The following is a 10,001-nucleotide window of genomic DNA, read 5'->3' as shown; positions in this document are numbered from 1 at the left end:
AAGTGCTTCTCTCTCATCTCAATTATCTCAGGGAAAGTAAGTACACTTTGTGCAACTTAAGTGCAGAGATTAACAAAGAGGCCAATCAAGAGATGACAATAAATTAATGGTTTATTGGAACAAATATTGAACTGCAGAATAGAATTGGTATTCCTGCTGTACATCCTGCTGTTTGTGCTTAAGATAAAAGCATCCATCTTTTCCAAAAAATAGAAGTCAAAATCAAGACACAAGCCTCTTTTCATATACTTTTCTCTACTTTTGGATGAACAGTGAGGGGGAAAATATGCCAAACCCGAGCAATCAACATGACACTTTTTTTTTGTCACCGCACTATATTCATATTACCATCAATAAACAATGAAATAGCTTTTACTGGAAACTTATTTCTCCATAATGGCTGCGCAGTATTTAGCAGAGCTGTGGAAACCAAGAGTTTTTTCCCCCCTTGTCGAGATAACCATCGACTACATCCCCCACTTGACTTTGCAGCGCTTTATTCCACGTGGTCCAGAAAGATGGAGCCCAGGTGCATTGCCTCAGGAATCATGCTAGGCCTGCGTGTTCAGAACAGCAAGGAAAGTTGATCTGCAATTTGCAATAGAGGCAACTAAATTTGAGCCTCATACCTTTGAAGAGTTCCTCGGTGCAATCCTGCTTCATATGTTTCGGCTGGGAAACAAAGCCAATTTTCTGGGGCAGTATGCAAATGACATTTTAATATTAAGATGTAACATCTGGCATGGCTACCGGTTTGAATGCACAGTATAGTCTACAGTAGTTCGAGCAATAGATATGTCTGCTGTTTACTATGAAAATAAACAGATTGTAATGATTGTTGGACATACACAGAACAGTATGTCCCATCTCTGAATTCCTCTCATTCTGTACTTTAAAATAGAGAGAGCTGCTACTGCTGCGGCTGCAGAATACCATGACACCATGTTGGGTGGAGTGACTGATGGCTCAACTAAATTTAACATTACTCCCAAGAAATTGCGATGGGCCTCGGTGTGATGTAATGGGAACTGTATTTTGTGGGTGTCAACAGTTTTCTCTATGCACAGCGTCTGGGCAGAGAGAGATGCTTGTCATGAGTATAACAGCCTCATTGTGCAGTGCAGCAGCGGGTGGATCTGTCTGACCGCCACTGGGCACACTCCGCAGAGCAGTTTTCATTATGGCCACTGGCTGCGGGACTTAGCCACGGCTTAGGCGGGCTGTACCGCGACTCTGCCCATTGCTGCCCTTTTTTTGATTTAGACCTTGTGTGTTTTGGAGACAGAAGAGATGTCTCGGGAATCCTCTCCACTTGCCAGTTGAAATTGCTTTGGACCCTTTCCCAACAATCAAAAAGATGAATGCTCCCGTCCCGTGCCTGGACCGACACGGTCTCTAAAAAGCAGCTCTCTAAAAAGTGAGCAGTGTGTATTATTGACACTGGGAGCCTAAGGGCAAAACGAACCATGTTAGTAAATGAACGTCTAAGGAAGACTGAGAAGGAGGAGGAGATGGAGAAGGAGAAGGAGGGCTGAAGCTTTATGCAGACCCTGCAGGGCTGATGATTTGGAAACTAAAGCCGTTCTCTCTTTTCCCCTCGCAGCACAAACAAACACAATCATAGACGTGGAGCAACCCTGTCCAGAAAATAGACCTCTGGCTTCCCTCACGAGAGTTGGAGCAGGGCTGAGCTTCCAGAATACTGAAAAAGAGAGAGGGAGGGAAAGACTTAGCCAAGTCCTGGAAGTATTAGTGATTACAGGTCATGTGATGTCTTCCCTCAACCCCATTCCCCGCTCTTTCCTTTATTACCCCCCATCCTCCTCCAAAAAATGGATGGTCCAACGGGGTACCGCAATCATTTCATACACATCTGTGTGCATGATGTGTGCCTTTGGTTCTGTTTATTGAACCTCTGATTAACATTCCTCGGAGTCATTAAGCTCTGTATGTACACTCAGCACAGGGCAGGGAAACACTTCCCCGCCCTACAGCCATACCATAACAAAACATTCCTGCCACGTCACGCGCAGAAATATGGCTCAGACACCCACACTGGTGCAATTGCGGGCACAATCTGATCATCTGACTGGCTACCCAGCTGCTTACAGTAACAAGGGTAGTTGCCCATGCATTATTTTGGCCTCCTTGTTGGTCACTTATCCAGATTTTTATAAGTGATGGCCGCCCGCACCCCAATGTGCTTTCAATTTGGGGTGCAATTTGAGAATTTGTTCAAATTAGTCTGTCAGGGAGGGACCGCGGACTGTTTGCTTTATCGCACCCATGTAGGTCGGTTTGATACCACATGTGCTGGAAACAGAGCGGTGCAAAAGAACCTCAGACAATGAAGGACTGTATCCTCTGACACACAAAGATGCAAGAAGAGAGAGGGAAAAAAGAGAGGGGATAAATGAAAGAGGGAGTGAAGAGGAAAAGTAACGAGACTGAGAGCTGAACCTACCGTAGATGTAAAGACACATAATAGTAGAAATTTGATGAACATATCCTTGTCAGATAGATTTTGCAGTAGTTATTTGAGGACAAGGGCAGGAGGGTGTGAGCAAGAGAAGCAGTTATAGAAAGAGAGTGAGAGATAGAAAAAAGAAGTAGGGGGTGGGGGGGACGACTATTTTTTAGAAGTGTGGAAACGGTCCGAGGTGGTCATGATTGAGTGCCATTGGAGAATAGCAATAGTTCTGTTTCCCAGCTGTTGTCGTTGCTTGTGTGTCTGGATGGATTTACAGTGAGGGAGTCAAGACAAAGAGAGAGAGAGAAAGAGAGAGCGGGAGAGAGAGAGAGAGAGTGAGAGAGTGATAAGTCTGGGCTTCTGCACTGCTGCTGCTCGCTCCAGAGTGGGGGACATTCTCGAGCCCTCAATAGTTTATACAGACCATAAACATCTGGGCTCGAAGGCTGAGTAGGGAAAAAGGAGGTCTGGAGAGCTCTCTCTCTCTCTCCCCTCACAACATTTTTATTGAGCTCCCCTTGCATTAGTTCTTTCTATTGGCAGATTATCACTGGTGCAGAGGGGCTCAACGGCCTGGCTCTGTGCCCTTTGCTGTTAGCTGTCTACTGTTAGCCACCATTACAGAGCAGTTTGCGGCTGCTCACTTGACTGCTGGGGTTCAGACACTTAGCACTACAGGAATTTATGTACGTATCACATTAACATAAGATGAGGTGGATAATAAGCAGTTGCTATTTATGTAAACACTAAGATGAGCTCAGCTGTAATTTAAGATGGCTGCATAGAAGTCCATAATAATTGTACTTGCATCCCAATTGCAAGTTAAGAATGTTGATAGGGGGCAATTCTGCAAAAACTTGGATTTCATTCAGTGATGCTGGCAACCCTAACATTTTCTTTCTGCAATACCTGCGCATGGCAACTATGGTTAAAGTTAGGGTAAGACAGTGGTTATGGCAAACGAACGGTGGTCAGGGTACTGTTATGATGCCAGAATACTCCAACAGAAGCGCTTGGCAGATGGCAGGACAGTTCCTCACACAAATTTTCTGGCACTTTCCAAGCATCTCGAAAAGTTTAGACAACTAAACACGTGGTCAAGGCCAGGGAGGTTTCAATTGTGGTCCACAAAAGGACATCAGCACTTTTTTCATCTATCCGTCCATCACAGCCTCCTCACTAAAATGTTTTGTTGAGCAACATCACTCCAAATCCACATTTGTTCAGTCATTTTAGTAATTGAAACACGCAATCTATTCTGTTGTTCTCTGGGGAAGATGAATCTGGAATACACATGTACCAGCCCAGTATTGCTACGAATTACGTTCACATTTATGTCCAAAGGTAACATTCATTACCAATGCAGGTTAGTCGGCCCTATATGTAGCAAGGAGGAAGTGGAGGTCATGGTGTGTAGTGCATTTCAATTTAATTTTGAGTTGTTTTTTTTCACGGTCACAAACCAGAAATTTAAGTATTTATATTATGTTTTTTAAAACTAAACCACAATCGTTCTCTAAAATGTATTACGTTATTGTGCCTAAATCTAATCTAAGTGGTAGTGGTAGCAGATAAGGGGCTAAAGGTGTGGGGAGGCAATTAGCCTGCATCTTTGTAGCCGACCGTTGCTAGACGTTAGCCAGTGGTGACCCGCAAATATTTGGCACTGGTGAGTCTATATTCAGGAATCACCTAGATTAATTCAGGGCTGGCGGTAACCCTATTTGTAACCTTGGTTCTGCGTCCATTACCCCGTGATTCAGTCACATAGACTTCTGAGCGTAAACCTTAATGGGAAAATCCAAACCTTTTGCTTTGGCTTTTTGTTTGGTTTTACCTGTTAGCAGCTGTTTGCGTCCTCAAAAGTATTTTTGTGATCTCAGAAGTGTTTATTGTCTTCCTGTCTGCTGCCTTTTCCTGTAGCAAAACCGATGTTTAAATGCAGTATTTCCACAGACTGGGCATGTGGATGAAGCCCACGGCTCATACAGCGAAGGAGAGAACAGTGGAGCCAGTGGAGTTTTTTGTGCTGTTGCTGAAAAACTGTACTCAGCATTTACACTGGGGACGCTGGGGACATATCCCCACCACATTTTGAAAAGGCTGATTTTGTCCCCTTCACATTTTGAAAGCAACCAGAAATTATAACAAATTAAATTGCTTTGAAAAAGGTTTATTTTCTCAATAAAAAAATGTACAATACAATGTAAATATAGAATTAACAATTGTGCATTGTCCAAAAAAAGTAACTTAAGCTAAAAAAAACAAGCTACTGATTAGGCCTACTGAATTATAGTCCATTACATTTTCAGATTTTGAATTGTTACCTGCCACCTGAATATTGTGTTTCCCTTTCTATAAATAAAGACATTTTCAGCATAAATTGGTGCAGAAAATGTCTCTAGAATGCAGGAAATTAAGTGGTTAATGCTCAAAATCTTCTGTGGGAGGACCCCCAGCCCCCCACTCATATGTTTCCAGCACTGAATATTTCTTCAAAATAGTTTTAAAATATCTATTTGACTTGTGTTCATTACCCCAATATTGTGCACTGTCACATCTTGTGAATTAATAGTATCGTCACACCCCTAATCTGTCCCCACCACTTTTCAACACAAATTGACGTCCTTGGTACTCAGCCTGTGGGAATATGGGACTTAATTGTTGGTTTCGCTCTGGTAATTAGTAAAGTAATGTCAATACTACTAAGTGTAATGAATTGCATTTTGTATGTACAGTTTTTAGCACTGCACACAATGTCATTCTGATAGTATGGCCAGCAGCTGAGAAAATGCTCACATTGGTCGTTTTGGAAAGCAATGACAAATAATCTTGTTTGGTTTGGAGGACTTGGACTATTCTCACATGCACAGTGCAGTTTTATCCTATAGTGCTAAAATGACAACTTACTGTTGGCTGGAGCCCATTTGACCAACCTTGAGAGAGATGCCCAAAACTGCTTGACTGGGACCCTCAGTTTGTTCACAAAGCGCAGACCAAGTGTTTGAGGCAATGGTATCATGTGACTCATACATAATAAACAGCAGGGGCCCAATGGAGGTCAGTCACAATGCTGAACAAGCCCTTAGAGATCTCGGTCAATATCATGGGCATGTCAAACTGGAAGACAGGGCCTTTTGAAAGAGCCATCAGTCATAGGAAGGAGAGAAAAGAAAATTGTTTGTGGATGTTATGTAATCTAGCAGACTGTGAGCAGATGTGACTGGAGAGGAAAAGAGAGAGTGAGGGTCTTAAAGGCTGAACACTGGCCAGTCCTCCCACTGTGCTGTCAGATTACCGGGACATGTTTGTTTTCTGAGAGAGGAAGAAGCCGTCCAAATAAATAGGCAGCACAGCCAAGACTCCCTCCACCAAACTGTCAGCTGTGGTGTCTCTCTCGCCCTCTCTTGCACACTCTCCCCTGCTCTCTCACTAACGCTCTCTCTCTCGCGCGTACAGCAGTCCTGAATTTCTCTGTGGGATGGTTTGAGGTTTTCTCAGCAATGCTGCCTGTTTGCCTGTCTGGGTCAGCCCACATATGTGGCACACAGTAGGAAAGGGGTTAACAGCTCCTTCCTTCCCCCTTCTCTCCCTCTCCCTCTTTTTCTGCCTGTCTCTTACACTTTCTCCGTCATTCCAAAGATGGTGCTTTGGAGGCTCGCTTGCCCCTGTGCATTTACACTCTGTGTGAGGAATTATTTTTGTACGGGGAGCTGCGTTTGATTGCTGTGCAGGGACCCTGACTCATACAATGGCTCCCCTGTTCTGAGGCCCCCAGGTTTCTAAACTAGACCCAGAGCCTTGGGGGTGCCGTGGAGTAGGTAGAACTGGGAGGGGTGGGGTGTTGGGAGGCTAGAATACATTTGTAGAGCACTCCACTCCCCCCCAGCCATCCCCTAAAAAAACAGACCCCTAGTCTGCCACCCTGGGCCCCTTCACCCCAAAACCCCACCTCTGCAAGTTAGGTAAGGATCCTGCATCAAATCTCAAGAAAAGCAAATGTAATTATGCTTTTGAGTTCTTTTTCAGATTGCCCCATTCAGAAAAGGTATCTTCCCTACTCAGCAGCTCTCCGCAGCCATCTTAGTGTTAAATTGTAACCCTCCCCATGTAGTAGCTGCTCTTGTGTTTTCTCTGTGCATTTTTGGCTCTGTTTTTCCACTTTCTGATTTATGCCTGGGGGCAGCTAAAATTAAGAGAGCATTTTGGTGCCGCCCAGGGTGCCTGTGTAAGTGGAGGAATGCAGCGCAGAGTTCTGCTCCATAAGGTAAAATGAATAGGCAGACATATGCAGGCTCTTGCCTCTCTGACTTTATTATTCAGATGTAGGGTTTGCAGTTAAAATGCTGACAGGCTACAGCGTGTTTCCTACATGTAAATGACTGACTGTGTGCTGGATTTGCTTTCATTGGGGACTAGATTCAAGTATTGTGAATTATTTTTTTATTTTTATTGAAAGAAATGTAAAGGACCTTTTAGTGCTGCTTGACAGTAATTGAGCTGAACCATCTACTGCCACCTGCTGGCTATATTTATAGCCATGGAGCTTCAGACTTCAGGGTAGGAGCGCAGTAGGTAGTAAAATTCCCCTTCTAACAAATTTATCATGGCTAATGTACATATTAAAATCTGTAAATGTTCTGCAAGATCTCATATTTTAAACCAAACAATAATAAAAATACTTAAGAAAATGCTGAACCGTAAACAGGCAACAATCACTGGATGCTTATATCTATGGATTTTCTAACAAATGAGCACAAATTCTATTGATTTTGGGTGTTGTTCACTTGGCTTTATGCATTACGGGACTGGTTGATAAGACATTGTTTTGTCTTACTGTACTGTCTTTTTTCTCATTTTTACAACAGGTAGCTCATCATTATCCTACAATACACCATCTCACACAGACCCATCCCCACGCCTGGCTGCCAAAGAGGGTAGGGGAAAAATCATTCTCTATTCTTTCTCTCCATGTATATATCAAGGGAGCAAGTTGAGATGCCTGAAGATAAGCTTTAGACAAACAGATAGAAACAGATACAGATACACACAGAGCACACAAACTTGAGAATACAGACCACTCACACAAAGCTCGCACATTCAGTCCCTGACTGCCACTGACAAAGCACTGCGCAGGTGCACCTTTTGTGCTGCTAATTATAATATGAGCAGGCCGTGCTATTCAGAACCACTACCTGAACTCTGTGACAACACATAGTATGTCAGAGGGGCAGTCTCAGAATAGAGGCACATTAACAAGAAGACAAAAGCAGTGTGCTGATGAGGTCTATGCACAGCAGCAGGGGCGAGAGCAGACGGTGAATGTAGCGATTATGGGAAAGAAGTGGGATGTAAGAGATGTGAATGAGGTTGATTGTTGGCAAGACAGGCATCAGAGACAGGTGCTGAAGCCACAATGTGTTCGGAAAAGAGTGCTTGTGTGCGGGTTTCTACTGCGTGTATAAGGATTAATGACAGAGAGGAGTAGCTGCACAGGAAGGAACTGATTGTGATAAACGTGCCCCTTCTTGTCTTCTTGTCATTTTGCACTTTTAGACATTTCGTACTACAAAATTTTTCACTAGTAGTTTTGATGAGATTACAGTCACCTCTGTTTAAGGACCACATAGGTCAGTAGCCTGATTCAAACAAGTGGCACAGTGAATGCTGGTTATTAGCCTGCAAAATATCCATCTTAACTGACAAATCTGTGTATTAATTGAGGTTACTTCACATGACACAAATCAACTTTACTCACAAAATAAATTTAATGCATTTCCTTGATATTAGTCGATTAATTTTTTGTCTTTTTTCAAGATATTGACACTTCTTTCTTAAAATGCACATTACTTGAAAAAAAAATAGGAAGAATTAGCTCACCTTGTTTTGAGATTTGTCATTTGTCTTTTGTGGGGTTTTTTAAATATATGATTAATATTAAGGGTGAATGTTAGCATAAAGGATTTGTATGAGCTGCTTGGTGTCATGTTTTTTTAGTTAGTCAACTTTATTGTCAGTTCTGTCAAACATATAGAGGATTGAAATGCTGTTTCTCTCACACCCTGGTGATGGCATTACTTTTCTGTAAAACACCAGCGTTGCATTTCCTGTGACCAAATAAAAAAGAGCATAAAATTAAAGGGAAAAAAAAAAAAGAATGACAAAATGTGATGGAGTGAGGTAGATTGGGCATATAAAAGGAATCTATATCCCTGCAGATTTGTCTATGTCTCAAATTTACTCATTGAATTAAAGTTTACATTGACAAATCTATAATAAAGTAGAAATGCAGCAGTCAAATGAGACCTGTTGTGGTGATGGTAATGTTGCACTTGTAAAAGTTTTGCAAAAGCCAAGCTGGGTTTCTAAGAACAACGCCCACAGCAGCCCAGGATGATTGACTGTTTCCTCTGGATACCTTTTCACTCTATAAACATTATTATGTGCTGACACAACATGAGCTAGGTGAAGGCTGCACTGCGTATCTGTAAAAAAAAAAGCTACAAATCCTTTACATTGACTATATGGTGTCACCACCAGAAACGGGAGAAAGGACTGCAATAACAGTGATAGCCTTGCTCACAGGATGAGGGGCCCTATCAAGGCAGGAGGAGAGGAAACACTAGGTCTGATAAGTGTCTGACAATGCCTTCTGCCTCTCTCTATCGGCCCCAAAAGTGAGCATTAGCTGGTCATGTGCTTGTTCTCGTCAATACCAATAAACCAATGGGCAGGCCAGATAAGATTCTGCTCAGTCACCCCTGACCCCGGTCTTCCTGGTTCTCAGCGCCAGGTATTTAGACTGGCAGGAATAGAGGGTCACTCCCTTCAGCAGCATTTCCCTTTCACAAGAGGTGATCTATTATGAGCTCCTGTAACACTGACTGTGCCTCTAGTTGTGTCCCGTGATCCCAGCCAATGTATTGCTTCTAGCTGAGAAAAGCCTGCATCTCCAACAGGGGGACTTTTCAAGAATAAGGATTTTAAACCAAGTAATCCGACTGAAACCGACTTGTCCAATTTAAAATTAATCACTTCATTTTGAAATATTTGCATTCATATTAAAATAATGCTACTTATTATACCATATTAAATACTACAAAAGTCACTTTCATGCAACATGAAGTGAAAAGGTGAAACGAGATGGAGAAGAAAAACATCACAATTGGAGTTGGGAGTTTGTGACTCAACAATAAAACAAGTCTTGCTTCAGGAGAAGCCTTTATCAACATTTTCTCAGATCAGCACTGCCAGATGTTCACGTTCATATTGCCTTTAGAGAACAGTCAAATACCATTCAGGCTCTTTGGGGTAGAGTAAGCACGAGGATACAGCAGGAGACAACCCTTAATCTGCTCCAGACTCTGTGGTGTAAAATGCAATGTTATGAATAAAAGAGAGCATATAAAACATGGAATGCAGCAACTATGAAAGGGGGTGTGTGTATTTGTCTGTGTCTACTGTTTGCCTGTGGATAGGCATGTGTGTGTGTGTGTGTGTGTGTGGGGGGGGGGGGGGGGGGGGGGGGGTG

The 10,001-nt window shown here is 42.8% G+C and overlaps 1 protein-coding gene across 10 annotated transcripts in view; it reads left to right on the top strand.

Moving 5' to 3' along the window:
• fli1 (Fli-1 proto-oncogene, ETS transcription factor) overlaps positions 1-10,001 on the top strand; it is a 35,543-nt gene that overhangs the window by 16,820 nt on the left and 8,722 nt on the right. For 9 of the 10 annotated variants that reach the window (XM_046073982.1, XM_046073981.1, XM_046073979.1 and 6 more), the window contains one exon: positions 7,339-7,407. The exons of the other annotated variant lie outside the window; for it this stretch is intronic. In XM_046073982.1, coding sequence (XP_045929938.1) covers positions 7,339-7,407 — 69 coding nt within the window. The remainder of the gene's footprint in view (positions 1-7,338; positions 7,408-10,001) is intronic. 10 annotated transcript variants of the gene reach the window in all.

Source organism: Micropterus dolomieu, linkage group LG17 (assembly GCF_021292245.1).
Source record: "Micropterus dolomieu isolate WLL.071019.BEF.003 ecotype Adirondacks linkage group LG17, ASM2129224v1, whole genome shotgun sequence".
NCBI lineage: Eukaryota > Metazoa > Chordata > Actinopteri > Centrarchiformes > Centrarchidae > Micropterus > Micropterus dolomieu.
The sequence above is the reverse complement of the archived record's forward strand: the minus strand, read 5'-3'. Positions and strand labels throughout refer to the sequence as shown.